At 42.6% G+C, this 15,782-nt stretch overlaps 1 protein-coding gene across 6 annotated transcripts; it reads right to left on the bottom strand.

Annotated features, from left to right (window-relative positions):
• Nucleotides 1-3,326: 3,326 nt before the first annotated feature.
• Nucleotides 3,327-15,188, bottom strand: raf1a (Raf-1 proto-oncogene, serine/threonine kinase a). Of its 6 annotated transcripts, none has more exons than XM_047574142.1 (18): nucleotides 15,102-15,188; nucleotides 11,497-11,723; nucleotides 11,234-11,346; nucleotides 11,017-11,119; nucleotides 10,753-10,910; nucleotides 10,255-10,344; nucleotides 8,520-8,664; nucleotides 7,923-8,042; nucleotides 7,729-7,753; nucleotides 7,188-7,303; nucleotides 6,920-7,037; nucleotides 6,678-6,762; nucleotides 6,380-6,556; nucleotides 6,251-6,297; nucleotides 6,003-6,121; nucleotides 5,618-5,749; nucleotides 4,692-4,826; nucleotides 3,327-4,605 (listed from the first exon to the last, which is right to left on the bottom strand). In XM_047574142.1, the coding sequence occupies exons 2-18, from the start codon at nucleotides 11,695-11,697 to the stop codon at nucleotides 4,465-4,467; spliced, it is 2,025 nt and encodes a 674-aa protein (XP_047430098.1). In that variant the 5' UTR covers nucleotides 11,698-11,723; nucleotides 15,102-15,188; the 3' UTR covers nucleotides 3,327-4,464. The 6 variants fall into 6 exon arrangements, with proteins under 6 accessions (XP_047430098.1, XP_047429867.1, XP_047430166.1 ...); XM_047573911.1 differs by lacking the exon at nucleotides 15,102-15,188 and adding an exon at nucleotides 13,569-14,060; XM_047574210.1 differs by lacking the exon at nucleotides 15,102-15,188 and adding an exon at nucleotides 13,569-14,060 and having other exon boundaries at nucleotides 6,036-6,121.
• Nucleotides 15,189-15,782: the final 594 nt, after the last annotated feature.

Genomic DNA, 15,782 nt, shown 5'->3' with positions numbered 1-15,782 from the left:
TTGCTGCTATAATTAGTATCATTACGCAAAGTCATCCTGAAACTTTGAAAAAAAAAAAAAAAATCCAGACATGTTGTGAAAAATATACTCCGCTTGAAGTTACCGGTAGTGTACCTGAGTTCATTTAGTTTTTCCACAAAAAACTGGAACTGACCATGTTAATGATTCTGCTCTCCACATATTTATATAACACGCAGTATGGTCATTCACATAAACTGCATTATATAATGATTGGCCTGTGACGTCTCAAAGTCACATGTGCCTATACTACAACCTGATATTAACTGGTGTTCGTGCACTCATGCACAGATTTAATAAGGCTGTATATGACTCACTGTGAATGGCTGTTTACTCCACAAAACATCCTCTGCTTACAATGAGTCTTGCTGAGACTGAACATAGGTACAGGGTGAGTACAAAACAAAACAAACAACAAAAAAAAAAAAACATCACAGGATACACAGTAAACACCCAAAAAGCAAATGTTCACAGCAATAGATCTTATTATCTGTTGCTTGGCCGCTTAACAACACCCACATAGTCAAACATCAGATAGGCTTACAAGTCTCTATGAAAACTCAGTAATGAGGCCTTTTTCTTATTCGTCGAATGATGAGCTGGTTAGAACTTCCTAAACTGCCAGCAGCTGTCAGCGCTGCTACTTTTTCTGCCTACAGAGGAACCATGAGTAATCCACATGTCTGCAGAGGCCCTCCTGTGCTACAACTTTGCCAGAAAGTCTCGTATGCTGGAGACAGATGACACCGTATTAAGCCATCGCATCTGTTATTTGTCTTGGAAACTGTCATCAACATTCATACTGTGGAATAATTTTGTTTGTTTCCGCAAATTATAAGCAAACATCTCCCACAGATAAAATGTGTTCAGCATGATGCTTGTGGTAGACTTCCAGATGGTGCATTTTTTTTCTCTCCTTGTAACAAGCACACTGACCTGGCCTGGTGATAGTCAAAGTCCCCGAAGGACTCAGAGCGATGACACGGTCGGCTCCTGAAGCTCCTGAAGCTCCAGTTGAGGAGCTTCCGTCTAGACTCCTCCCAGCTGTCTGCCAGGCTGCTGCACGACGTGAACAACTAGTGCCCTGTAGGGGGAAGCTGCACTGACCATCTGCTGCAAAGGAAGAGGAGCACATCCATCCTTTAATGAAGGAAAGAGCAGAGGTGACATATTTTATTTTTTGCTTGCCGTTATTTACATTGCCAACGAAGGAGATTATTTTTGAGTGGATCTATTACTGCTTAAGCGTATGAAATGTCATGGCATGACAAGATCACATCCTTGAGTGTCACATTCTCAAACAAAAGTCAAAGATACAAAGTTATCCAGGTTGCAGTGATATATGATGAGAGGAGACGGAGGCAGGGAGACCTCGTTCAAAAAATAACTGAAGGTATTTCATTAGCAAAGTATTTGTAGATTGTCTTCCTGTCAATGAATTAATCATTTCACAATCATCCAGAAAAGGACACCATCAATTTTGCATTACATTGTGAAAAGACAACAGAGTTTTCTGCCGCCATCTAGTGGTCGAGTTAAGCCACAGTCTGTTACGTAATCGACCACTAGAACTGCATCAGTGCGCCTCAGAATTTATACGGGAAACATGTCACGCAATTTCTAATAAACACTTATGGCAATGACCAATATTTTTCTAGCACCTCTCATGCATAAAGACATGGCCTCATATTGCAGGACCATTAGCGACTAACGCTTACATAAATGTGCAATTATTGGCTTTTTATTCCCGGATAAGAACTGAAGGCCACAACAGACAGGGGCAAATAGCTGTCTCGGCGGACATCCTCAAACAAATTCAAGCGATCCTATAATAGATTGGTGCACCATGTCTGGAGGTTGTGTTTATCAAATCACATTAGAGGAGAATGGATCCTTCTACTTCTCGAGTCTTTGTCTGGAGGGAACTGTGCTGACACAGCATCAGGGCTTAGCAATACACTCATACACTTACCCCGATGACGTGTGTTCACAATTTATTATAGTTGACGGTTAAAATTGTGAGTTATATATTTAATAGATTTACTCACATTTAATTACTTTTCCTTTAGGAAGGTGTACGCCTACACTTCCTGTGTACACTTTGCTTCATTTTAAGCTGTCAAAATAAAACATTAAATATATTTATGATATGTTAAAGTGGTTGCCTTTTTGGTTTTATTAGATGTATATGAGCTCTAACAAAAAGAGTGATTTTCCTTCTGATAATTTTATCTAAATAATTATTTGTGAGCAACTTGTTTTACAGGGCATCACGTTCATGTTGTGACCCACTGAAGAAGCCTAGGTTAGGTTGTTAGGTGCCTGCCTAAAATACTATACCAATATGAAGTAGCAGTTTCAAAGTCAAACTATTCCACTTCAACAAACGTAACACAACTCAGTGCTGCTTCTGCAGTGATACATTAACAATCTAATAAAGCAATTTAGTATATAGAGGACATTTGTGACGCGTTTTCTTGACAATCCTTCCACCGCTGTTATCTAGATGATGAGTATGCTGGAAGAACCACTAGATGGAGCTATTGTACATCAGGGAAGCAGGGCGCTTGGGCTGTGTGGTTTCTCAGGATGCAGAAATAGAACAGATAAACACATATAGAACAAGTGTTGCAAAAATAGATGACTGATGGTTAAGCCAAGGCTTTGCTCTCATTGTGTTGCTCTACTTTTGATGACACCGGGCTGGTGGCGTATGATATGTTTGCCTGAAATGAGAGAAAGAACCCAAAACCGCTCCCATTATGTTCCTTGTCCTGCCCCCGTCTCAAAGGGCCACAACGCATGAAAAATAAACACTTATCCCCACGTTTAGATCACAGCAAACATCCCCTATTTACTATACATCTGCACTTTGGACTAAATGCAGTCAAGTGGTCCTGCTTAGCAGGAACTGCACGCTGGATGTTTACACTAAAACAGAATATAACTGTCCTCTCTCGTTTCCACCACATGTCCCCTCCCTTGCTGAATGATTGTTGTTCCACTCAGCCTGCCAGTGGCGGTGCAGTGCACAGGGGCATCAGCCAATGGTGGAATCCCTTGGTGGCGTGTCTGGCCCGGATCCCCCGTGAGGTTACACCACGTTGCCACTGTAACAGCAAACATTACACCCTGCCACAAACTCTTGCACATGTGTGAGATTTTGCTGTGTTAGACAGCAGTATTAACTCATGCCAACTGCCCACATTAAATGCAGAAGTTGAAGCAGCTGAGCTAAAATTCATGTCATCTACATGTTGAGTAATGAAAACATTTCCAAACCGAGAAGAAAGAATCCGTACGACCTATTTTGGCAAAGGAATTTAACTTAATTTTATTAAAATATCGAATAAACAACTTTCTCACCGAGTTCAAAATAAAACGTTTAACCTCCTGAAAGTGACAAGATAGACAAAAAACAAATTAGTCTCCAAATCAATTTAAATATTTAAGACAATCGGCAAATATCCAGCTCCTGTGAACTACCAATGGTTGAGACTGACAAGAACGCGTAGGTATCTGCAGATTGGTTTACACAGAGCGCTGAAACTGCTTCTAACCATTGCTTTAGCTTAAAATGTGCAGATTTCCATTTCCATCATGCTCGCTGACTGACAGGCTATAATTCATCCAAAATGACCCAAGAAAGAAAAGCGATTAAAAGAAGTCAACAACAAAAAAAAGACAAAAAAAAAAAAAAATAAAATAAAATCCCATGTCTACTCCATTATCATTTAAGACAATGCAAAAATCAACTACTACTGTGCAACTATATGGACTACATCCAACGGCTTTGTGATCTCAGGAGGTGAAGTTGTGCAGGATCTTAGTCCAGGCTTTGTTTCCTCTTAAGGCAGGTAAGCTTAAAGACTCCTCTTCATCAGTGTCCAGGACGGTCTGACGGAAGGGCGAGCTTCACGACACTGAAGCCAAATCAAGAGAAACGTTCATCTTTCTCTGAAGCTTCCTTCAATGTCTGTTCATTGTCGTCTTAGGTAGGTGTGCGTGCATATATTTACAACTTATACCAAATACAATGCCAACACGAAGCCTCTGCATACTTCTTCATACACGTGGTGAAAAGCAAGGCATCACCTTGACGTATCCTTTGCCAGCGTCTTCATGTGCACATCCATCTGGAATCCATCTCCACTCACTTCCTTCCACAGTTAATCTCAGATGCAGTTCTCTCTGCACTTCCCTCTCTCCTCATTTCCTGGCAGATTTTATTGATCAGCATGGGTTTATGTATGATTGCATGTACATCTGTTGGTCTATATTAGCATCTTTAGGAAGAGAATTTTGGGCATACTGAATGTTTGGACTGATTTGTATATTTGGAGGAGGAAGGCAAGTGTAATGAGAGGAGGAGGAGGAGGAGGGGGAGGGGGGTGAGGAGGAGGAGGAGGAGGAGGAGGAGGAGGGGCAGTGCTGCGGTCTGATCTGCTAAAAAACAGGCAGTCTGGTGGAGGTCAGAGTACAGGCATTGATATCCTCAGTGTGTGAGGCTCTGTGCAGGGACGGTTCTGAGGCACTGCGGTTTATCTTCGGGAGGGCATGCTGCAGAAGCTCAATGGAGGACAAGATCTACAAATGCATGAGAAAGAAGAAAGATGAAGCTGATCCACACACTCTTAATTCGGCTCGACTGTCTTGACGTGAGAGCAGCTCACCTGTGGAAAGAGCGGCCTCTCGTCCTTGGACTTCTTGATGCAGTCTGCCACCAACCTTTTCATGGCTTTGGGGCAGTTCTTGTAGAGTTTACTGAGGTCTGGGGACAAATAGCCTCTCCCCACCATGAAGATAATCTGAGGGGGAGAGAGAGTCACAAAGAGTTCAACTATTAAAGGCAGTGGAACTGCAGCAGACACCAGTTCAATCCTAAATCAGTCGTCCATCTCAGGGATACTTTATAAACATGGCCAGTGAGTCTAAGGTGACAGACATCTAAAACACTGGAGCTATTGTGAAGGCATGAGGGCATGATGTTGCAAAGATAAAGGATGATAGGAGTACTCCATGTGCTTGCCAGATCAGCTGAGTACAAAGTCATTCTACAGTATCAAGGAGAGTAGGGTACGAAAGTGGATCACAACACTTTTTTCAGGCCTCAAATCTTATTTAAACACAGTCCAAAGTGAAATGAAATGAGTAGTGGGTCAGATGTGACTCAGTCCAGTTGTCATGGCCTATAAGTTGACCAAAAACTACAGACACACACACGAATGCACGCCTTTTCTCTCACACACACACACACACAGGGTTGTGTTACGGGCTCTAAAATTAGGCCGCTGGCTCCATGGCGCCCGCCTCTGTTCCACGGTGGGCCTCAGGCCAGCTCCACCACCCCCTTCAGACAGTGACACAGTGTCTTTCCACCATCTTCTGGCCTGACCCTGGGACCCAGGTGAGGACTAAGGCTTTACCACATGTCTGATTGTGTGGTTACAGCTTTGTTTTGGAATAAACAAACTGAACAACTTCAGGGACGACAAAACTGGTGAAACCCATCATGCCATCCTGATGTCAGGACATGCACCGATGGACTACTATACTATAGTCACCGGGCGTGTGGTATTACATCCCTAAATGATCTTACCTGATCTCTGTTTGCTATCTGGGAATATGGGAGCTCTCCCGTCATGAGCTCAAAGAGAACTATTCCATAGGAATAGACATCAGACTGGAAGCTGTAGGGGTTGTTATCCTGCATCCGGATAACTTCAGGAGCCTGTCGACATACAATAAAAAGTAAGATTCAAGTTTTAAGACAAGAATCTCAGAATTTCCACCATGTCGCTGTGGTATATTTACACCCAGGAACATGCACTGCTCCACTTTCAGTAGTTTTAAGTTTGCAGCAGTCAAGTTCCGACGCTGACGATAAAAGAAACTGGACAAGGTGTAGACGCATTGCTTAAGTTCATAATGAGTGACGCACAACAGCGGAACACTGCTCTTAGGAGGTCACAGCTGTCATTTACCATCCAAAGAATGGAACCAGAAGGCTGCTCCACCTGATGTGAGCCGCTCCACCTGGCCTTCACTGTAGCGAGGCCAAAGTCTCCGATTTTCACCGTTAGCCCTTCATGCAAGAAGATGTCTGAGCTGCTGTCAAGGAATCTTGTACAGCTACGACAAATTGAGCAAAGACAGATCTTGCACAGCATGACGCTTATGACGAGCGTTATTATCTCAGCACACGCACTGAAAAGCCAAACAGAAAGGATACTGTTGGACTTCATGTCGCGATGAATGATGTTCTTTGCGTGCAGATAGCTAAAAATGAGAGGGAAAGATTATTATAGCGCGGTTATTTTTAAACTGGTTTGTCAGAGAAGCTTGATACTTTTTTACTTACTCCATGCCCTGAGCGGTCTGCCTGGCGATATCTATGAGCTGGATCATCTTGAAGTTCGTCTCCAGGACATGAATGTGTTTGTAGAGGCTGCTGCCTTCACACCACTGGGTCACAATGGCCAGGTTGTCCTTCGTCATGTAGCCCATGAACAACAGGATGTTGACATGTCGCGTTTTCCTGAGACAAGACGCCGAGAGGAAGAGGAAATCACCACACGAAAGATAAGATAAAAGTTAGCAATAAAGATGATCCGCTTGCAAATTTTTGTAGGTTCTGCCGTGTTTGACTTATTTCTTACCTCAAGACGGCCACTTCATTCCTGAATGCCTGGAACTGCTCTGGTGTGGGGTCAGTCACTTTTAAAATCTTCACTGCCACATCACCTAAAACAAAAATGCACACCGGTTACTTGAACGTAAAAATTAAAATAAAAATAAATAAATAAATGCATATAAAAGGCAATGCTGCATGCACATCTGCCATTTTGTTTCAAGTAACTCACTCCAGGATATCGTGAGCAGCATGAAAACGTGTTCCTACCATGCCATTTTCCTTTGTATACAGTTCCAAAGGAGCCTGAGCCGATGCGGGATTGCAGATAAACCTCGCTGGCCTCGATCTCCCAGTAGTAACTGGAGTCACGCTTGTCCCGAGGCCTCTGGATGAACACAAATCAGAAAGAGGCAACTGATGACACACGTAATAAAACAGACTGACTTTTGGAAAACAATTTCCAAAAGGGAAGATTGCACCAAGATGTATGTATATATGCATCGCAAAAGAATAAATAAATAAAAAGAATGCATACAATTGTATTTTTCTCCTGAGTTTTAAAGGATGGTACCCTCTCTCTCTGGGCGGGTGCAGGGGCTTTGGACTGGGAGTGGGACCAGCCTGTGGGGCTCTGGTTGGGGGAGCTCCCCGCTTTGAGAAAGAAAAAAAGTTAGGAGATATGGTTATTTCAAGGTGGAAGGTGGCACTGTGTAATGCATGGTGGTTTTTAGTGGTCATCTACTACAGGACACATGGTAAATAAAAATGCATGCATAGTATACATATATAGTGAGCATCAAACATTATTTCCATTTTTGCCTCTTCTTTGCATCAGATTCATCTTAATGGATATTATATAGATTTACAAAGATGTTCAGGGACCTCATCCAGTCTAGTCTTGAATGATTACTAAGTAGTATATCATAGGTCACAGGTAGACCTTAGAAAGGTGTGAGCTTGAATAGCTCTTTGTTTTAAATAAACACACAATCAAAAAGGGAAGTCTAGAACATGTGGGAGGAGCCGCAACACAAAAGTACATGACATAAAACTTGAAATGCAGGACAGACACTTACCCGAATCATGATCACGCATTGCATCCTTAAGAGAAGAAAAGAACGCAAACAAAAGTTTGGTTAGCTTGTCCAAACAGTACACCATGTGCTGTTCTGTCACTCATGGTTTTGACTGCAGCGCTAAGATATGAATGCAGATAGCCTGTTTGAAAGGCATACCATTCAGACTGCACACAGACACTCTGCTTTCTAACCTTTTCTGGACTCTCAGGTGAGGCCTCAACAAAAGACTGGGAGAAGTGCACAATACCTACTTTCCTCTTCAGCCAGAATCTATGGCACCAGGAGCTGGGGGAGGTATTCAGGCAGTCTAGCTACTCCCCAGAAGGGTACAATACAACAGGCCAGTGAAGAGACAGGAGGAAAAGGGACACAGTAAAGGAAAGTGAGGAAGAAACAATCACAAAAGCGATACCCAGGTTTCTACCTGGGTAGTAAATAGGGGAATCAGTCTACAAAGCATGCAAGACTAGTGCGCCGATTATGCAAGAACAGTGACAGTATTAAAGCAGAAACTAGAACTGAACAGGGGGAAGTCAAATGTCACACATCTTTGAAAAAAATGCAAAAATAAGATGCCAACAGGGGAAAAACAAAACAGACAGAGCCCTGTCCAGTTGGATTACTTAACTCAGAAGTAGATAAGAGGCAGAAAGAAAAAGCAAAACAAAGATAGTTGGAATGCCTGAGATGTACGAAGGAGGGCAAGAACAGTCTCAGGCATGAGATATTTTAGGAGTGGCTGCCTGAACCTACAGACTACCCAAGGGGCCCATATGGTGTGTAGTTACCTCGATCATGCTGCTGTCTACAGGCAGGGTAGTGCTAACCATGTGGACATTGGGTGTAGAAGTGGAGCGCTGCCTCTGGGAGAGACCGCCGCCTGTGGGTGTGGTGTAGTTGAAGGCGTGAGGGGTGGAATATCGGTGGGCCGAGCTGCGAGGGTGAAATAATCAAGTATTAGGACTGAGCTTGCGGCTTCAAAATAACACCAGCGGCTGACATTTAACAGAAGCAAATGCTGAATTCTGTAACTTCTTTAAAACTGGGCCGTCGTGGGTGTGGTGGCAGTTGGTTCAGGGGCTTTCTGGTTTCATTTCTGTCATTTTCTCTCACTTTGCCCATTCAAGCATTCGATACCGTGTTTATGTTGTGCCATCAATAGACAGCTGACACACGTAAACATTAATCCTGTATCACACTGGGTGGTTACAAAAAGAAAAAGAACTGTAATGCTGTTTTCCCCTCATGCCCTTCCCAGCTAGCTTTACACAGTTGAGGTATTTTGCTCTTGATGTTTGCCAAGATCGGTATTGGTTCGGTTGAAGAGTACAAAGCTCACCAGCCAAATATGTTAATCTCCAAACAATCTGAATGTTGGTCTTACTTGAAATGTGAACTTGCAGACAACTGAAATATACACAAACATAAGAACAAGAGCAAAAGAAAAAAAAAACCTGTCCAGAAATAAACCTTTGAATTCAGTCTGAGGTCTCGGTGCACACGCTGCTGCAGCACTAACCGTACTGCACCGTGGCTGCATGTTAAAATGGTGACAGTGGAACATCAGCTGAGTGACATATATACATGCAGAGATCGTATTATATCACACCTTCAAATGTGAAAGAGAAGAAATACCCCTTTTGGCAACGCAAAACTATGTTTCAAAAGAGTATTTGGGAGTGCTCGACGTGGAACAACTCGATACTTTGTGAGTGCTAATTTGGCAGCTCAGAGTGCTTTTTGAACCGTTTTAAGTGCCACTGAAACAACAGGCTCTTTTCTTGCCTTATTACATCAGCTCTTGGACTGGTAAGCCCCCGTAAAGCTGAGGACGTCACTAAAAACAGGATTTAATTCAATTACAATTAAGGGTCTTTGGAGACATGACTACAATTGTAGTTGCAGTCCAGTATAGACCTGTGAATGTATCTCAGTTTACACCGACCCAGCGTCTTAATTTTAGAATCAAGAAGCCACAAAGAGTAAATGCGTAGGCCAAGTAGCACTCTGATCATCAGTTCTCACAGCTAGAATGATTTGTGGAGACACCCTAGAGTAGGTGACACCATTGAGCACAAAAATCACCTTCAAACAACTATACATGGACGTTCACAAGCACTACTTTCCAAAATGGTGCACTCTCTGCATTGTGCATTTTATTTACCTGCTCTGTTGCTTTAACTCACAGGAATGCTTCCCACATTTAGATGGTCTACAAGTGGTGACAACACACCACGTAGCTATTTACCAATAAACACCACTTCCAGTTTACATGACTGCAAACAATGCAGGATTTAAAAATCAGCTTTGTGCAAGTTTTATGAGGCAAAGACATTCACTTCAACATAAATTTAACTCCACGTCAGAGCAAACCCTTACTCATCAGCCTTGGCAGCAAAACAGGCAACTGGGTCTGCGGTTGCAGATATTTTGCATTTAGTCTATGCATACATTAAAATAAAGGAAAAACAAAAAGAAAAACTGGGGGGACAGGTTATGGGCTGACTTAAATTTTTGCCCCACCTCGGAAACCGCGTTAAAGATTCCCTCATGCGACGGGACGTCAGCGGGGGCAGGGAGGGGGCACCGCCCTCACCTGGCGTTGGACACAACCTGAAGACAGAAGGAGAGTCTGAATACTATACAGTTCCTGGTTATATGCGAGTGCCTCATCAAATAACAGCAGACTCCATTAGACAGCAGCGTCAGTGATATTGATCTAGAAATGATGACTGTCAGTCCTGCGGCCTGCATGCAAAATAAAAATAATAAACCTCCATTCTGAGTGCAAGTATGCAAAGTCACACAGGAGCTTAGTGCCAATACACCTTTCTCTTTGTATCTTAGCAGCACAATGAACAGTGTTTTGTATTTGATTATTTTAAATTAAATGATAAGCTCCCATACAAAGATTGCATGCTTCTTTATTTCACATCAGTTAAAATAAATATTGTAGGACATAATGACAAGTTATGCATGCTGTGTTTTTTTTATATATATATTATAATCTCATATACTTACAAGAGTTGTCTGATGTTGCTCCAGTCCACACACATAGTGGGCACTTTGGTGCTACAATGCTCGTGGAATTTGTAGCCGCATGTTTGGCAACGGAAGCCGTTCAAAAGAAACTTCTGGCAAATGTCACAGAACGCTAGTTTCAGGTATGTTTTCCGAACCTGAAGATGGAAAAAAAAAACAAAACAAAACAAGCATGTATTGAATAATTTAGTGGTAGTGTTCTTTTTTTTTTGCCCATACTGCAAATGCTCCGGGGTAACTCACAAAATTATGCGTCGTCAAAGGTACGTGATCTAAAACCTCCACCAGCAGCTCTTCTCCGATCAGCGAAGCCGAGTCGGTGTTCCAATCCATCCGAAACTTTTTACTGAAAGAAAGCAAAACAAAAATTAGCAAGATCTCTGCAGCACGTAGGAGCCAGATCTTTGGCAAGCTCTGATTCTCTGATCTGGTTACGAATCAACAACAGTCCTGAGCTCACCTCCTCTGTCCTGGTTGCAGCCTGAAGACGGCGCAGCATTGAGGCTGCAGGCCTCGAACCTTCAATGCTTTAATCAGGCAATTGAAAAGACTCATGCCTGGTCGCACATTTACCTAAGAGACAAAAAATATACAGTAAAATAACACTTTTCAGCAAGGATCCAAATGGTTTCATATAATTTCAAGTAACTTAATGAGAATGCAGTGTTCCTGAAGCCTTATATGAAGTCACAATGGTCTGACAACTCGAACTCCTGAACTCACCACAGTGCGCTGCTGGTTTGGGAGGTAGACGCGGATAGTGCTGCTAGTCTTTGAGTCGGGCATCTTGCTGTCATCGGAGGAGCGACGCTGAATGTGAAAGTCCTGGACCATGGTTGGGGAAAGGCAGTGGCCATCGAACGCAGGGTCCCTCATCCCAAAGCCATTGCTCAGGGTCTTCCACGCTCCCTGAAGGTGCTCCATTAGTAAGGCCAAGTGCTCGTAATGGTCTAAGGGGGGAAAAAAAAAATCAATGTTAGTTGTCAATCCTCTATGTAAGGGAATTTATAGTGTGTAGAATGAATTTTCCATTTGGCAAAAAGGTTATTAGGACTAAAGGTTCACATGTCTAGGTCTAAAACTGTTTGAATAGCTATTAACTCATCCAATAATTGCAATTAATCTTAATATTTTCATACTGTATTATTTTTGGTTCTACGTGTTGATGCACCTTGCACTTTAGTGAAGGCACTTTGTGTGCATTTAAAGTTGTGCTGTTTCAAAGGGTGGCAATTCCAATGTTTTTGTACTTTTTTTGTACAATGGGAAATAACGCGACCTCTTCTAAATGTTCGCTTTGTGGTTTTAAAATTTTTTATTCTAAGAAATCAAACTTTCTTGCGCGCACGTCTGTCAAAACTGATTACAACAATGATATCTTTTCAAAGCGGGGGGGAAAGTATCAATATAAAGAACCGGCAGCTTGTTTGATGTAATCGCTAAACATAATCTCACCAAGCGCATGGGTTCTTGGATTATGGCACGATTAGGGCCCTTTCAGATATGTAAGCAGCAATCGTTTCGAAAAGGCGTGACGAGAAAAGCGAGGAGAACATTCACGTTCTGACCTTTTAAGTGGCCGCCCGTGCTTATTAAACTCTGGGCCCCAGCCTGCTCCACAATGTAAATTACAGGCAGCATCTAGGAATTGCATTTTCCTTTTTTAAAGGGAGCAGCGCAGCAATGTAGACAAACTAATCCACTCAGACCTGGAGAATCTCAGGCCGCCATAGAGGTCAGTCGTGTTATTTACAGTGTACGCTTTCAACACAATCTTTTGTCTGCACGGTCAGACAACAACAGACAACTAAGGCTCAGTGATTTAAAACACACGCCAAAGCATCACAATATTTTCAGTGAGGGATGATTTAAATAAACAAACGGGATAATAATAACTTGAAAACACACTGGCTGACTGAAACAAAAATCTGTCGCGAAAAATAAACATAGCAACTTTCATTATTCTGCTTTGTTTTCAGTACAAACTGTACGGCTATACACGGGCACATGCATTACTTTTCTGATCCTTGGCTTTTGGCATCTATATACTCTCTCCCTGCAAAACTGCTTAATTGTCTCCGCTGTGCCTTCCACGAAGAACTGTTAACGCTGAGGAGATGATTTACTGCAGAGCTGAGTTGTCACAGCAGGCATACTGGTTTGTCAGTGGTGCAGAAAAGCAGGAACCTGTGAGAACTGTGGGTCCTCCACACCATTACCCACCATGCAGCTGGAGTCGTGCTCAAAACAAGTGCATCCAGAAAATCCAGGGTACACCGTCAACAGAACGGGAATAAATAATTAGCCTTTCCAAACCCACGCCAGTGCTGCAAACACAAAACGTCTCCGCGACGCTTTCAAAGTCACAACTCTAGGTGAGAACAATGTCAGCAGGTTAGCATTATGTTTGGGAGCAATGGGAGAGGAGCGTTTAACTTTCACTAGAGCTCCGGATAAATCAAACTTCTGACCGTGCACACAACAATGTGAGGCTCCGACTGACACGCGTGCAGGGGTTTGTACAGCCTCGATAGCTACTCGCAGCTACGTGTGTTCTTGTAAGGCCTCGTAGATCCAGTTAAAACAGTAAAAACTGCCCGGAGGCCCACAAGAGGCGGACTTACGGCGTTAAACTTCACCGCACGGCTCTGTTCGCCCTTCATTCAAATTTCACTTGTCCAAACGCCGCGTTACTTCCTCGCCACGGTGTAGCGGGTTAACAGCCACGGTTAGCATGTTAAATATCTTTCAAAGAGTGACCAATGCTAGGAGGCAGCAGCTTGTAACATGCTCACCAAGACAAGTTAAAAAAGTTGCGCTCCGCCATAACTTCAGGAAAAAGTGGCGTCGGTGACATCATCATATTTGCAACGCATTCAAAGAAAAGAGGAGAAAAAAAAGTCGAATCTGATTAAGACCTGGAAACTGTATCAAAAATATCCCCGGTATCCGGTAAATGTAGCATTAATGAGAGACGTGAAGGTCACAGGCGAGTCTCTTGAAGTAGCACTTGAAGCAATAGAGGAAAAGTTTAATCTCCGAGTCGTGGTAAAGGCGAGAGGGAAAAAAACCGTCGGACCGTCAAAGTGACACGACGAGGGATATTCTTTAGGTCCAGCCGAGCGCTTTCAAATTAAAACTCCCATAAGTCGCTCGGCAACACTCCGCTTTCCAAATCAATATTTACGTTGTTCGGGAGAAGGTGAAGCGGGTTGAGTTGGTGTCTTTGCGTCCGCCTGACGCCAGTGATTGAAACAGGACCTTGCAGTCATAACAAGAGTTGCAAGCATCACTCACACTGCGCAACTACAGCACAAACATAAGCCCTCCCACTTGGGCAAAACTGGGTTATTTGTTCATTTAAGGGAGGAAAAAAAAATCGACAGTTTATTTGGAAAAACCCGGGGTTGTTTATGTGATTACGTTTAACACATGTAAACTTTAAAGTCCTTCTCTGTACTTTAAGGTGTCTGTAAGACTAACGCCGTTCTCTTCAGCTTATTATCACATATTTTTCTGTAAAGGTTGAGTAGACTTTATCCATATCTATATATTTTTAGATTTAAATTTTAAACAGAGTTTTGAAATAGGAGGTGCAACAGTAGGCTATCTTTTGAAAAGCAAAGAAATCTGCCTACTACCGGTTTGGAGTAAAAGGAGTGATCCATGTTAGCTCCAAGTGCTCCATCATCTGGAGGCAAGGCGACACTGCAAACATCGCAGTCTTGCCAAAACATTAGGTACACCAGTGAAAATGATTGAATTTAAATGTAATAGACTTGCATGAAATTTCTGACTGTTGCAATAGTCAGTTCATGTTAAATTGCGTATGGAGTGTGGTAATGTAGCTCTATGATCATTTTGGGGAATGTAGTTTGTGGTGCTCTTAAACTTTAATTAAATAGGCTACTAAATTTAGCTAGCCTACAGACTGAAATGTTTGGCAACACAACACAATTACATAGCACTACAAACTACAGCCTTTAAAATGAAAACAAAGTTGAATGGCTCTCTCCGTTATGTTATATAAATGCTGATTACCATATGACCTTCATGAAGCTAAGTGCAGGACATTTATATTAGATTAACATTTGTTTTCACTAGTGTACCTAATCATCTGTCAATTAAGTGTATGTGGTGGTCAAAAAGACAGTAGAGACGTGTATTATGACACATAGGTTACAGTAATAATATAACCTATATTGTGTGGACCCAAATACATCATGCTTTTCCAGACATCATACTCATTTCTGTCAGCCAAGAAGATAACTATTTCCCAAACTGGTCCTGAAACCGAATCATCATGAAACTGTAGCCTCTGCACTCACCATGTGTTCAACATCTCATCCCGGTCTTTGTCCCCTGAGGTACACTAATCACAGATGGCTCATAGGTCCTTGCCGAGTTGACACCATCTGAGAGTAAAAACAACGTTGTCAACATCCTGGTCTGTATGTCTTCATGGGTTCAGCATACATTGTGTCCATAAAGAAGCAACAGCAGCATCGGCAGAGAATTTTTAGCCAGGCATCAAAATATCAAAATCACAAATCCTTGCTGCTTTCTTGTTCCCACTTTCATTCTACACATCTAACTTTACGGATTACTTTCCCGAAAATGGCATTTTTGAACAGCTACTCAGTCTAACAAGTAACAGTGACAGCAAATGCTGTTCCTGAAGATGAGGGCAGGGCTTTGTCATTGTGGAGAGTTTTAAGGTACTCCACCCCACATGCAACAGCAGCACCGTGTTTCAGTCAGTGGGGGATATTATGCAGATCCATCACTTAGTCAAATTCAAAATTAGACACCACACATTGTTTTATTTTACCAGCTTTGAGTGAGAAGCTGTAAGCTGCAAGAGCAAGCCCGCAGGAAATAGAAACTGCTGCCTCAGAGCGTTACAACCAAAGCCACCTTAAGACTGAGACGACTGGGATCTTTCCCACTTATTGATCTGCCAGAGCACTCAGGCCCGTTAGCTGAGATGCTTGGAGTGCCCATAGATT

This window comes from Mugil cephalus, chromosome 1 (assembly GCF_022458985.1).
Source record: "Mugil cephalus isolate CIBA_MC_2020 chromosome 1, CIBA_Mcephalus_1.1, whole genome shotgun sequence".
Classification (NCBI taxonomy): domain Eukaryota; kingdom Metazoa; phylum Chordata; class Actinopteri; order Mugiliformes; family Mugilidae; genus Mugil; species Mugil cephalus.
The sequence above is the reverse complement of the archived record's forward strand: the minus strand, read 5'-3'. Positions and strand labels throughout refer to the sequence as shown.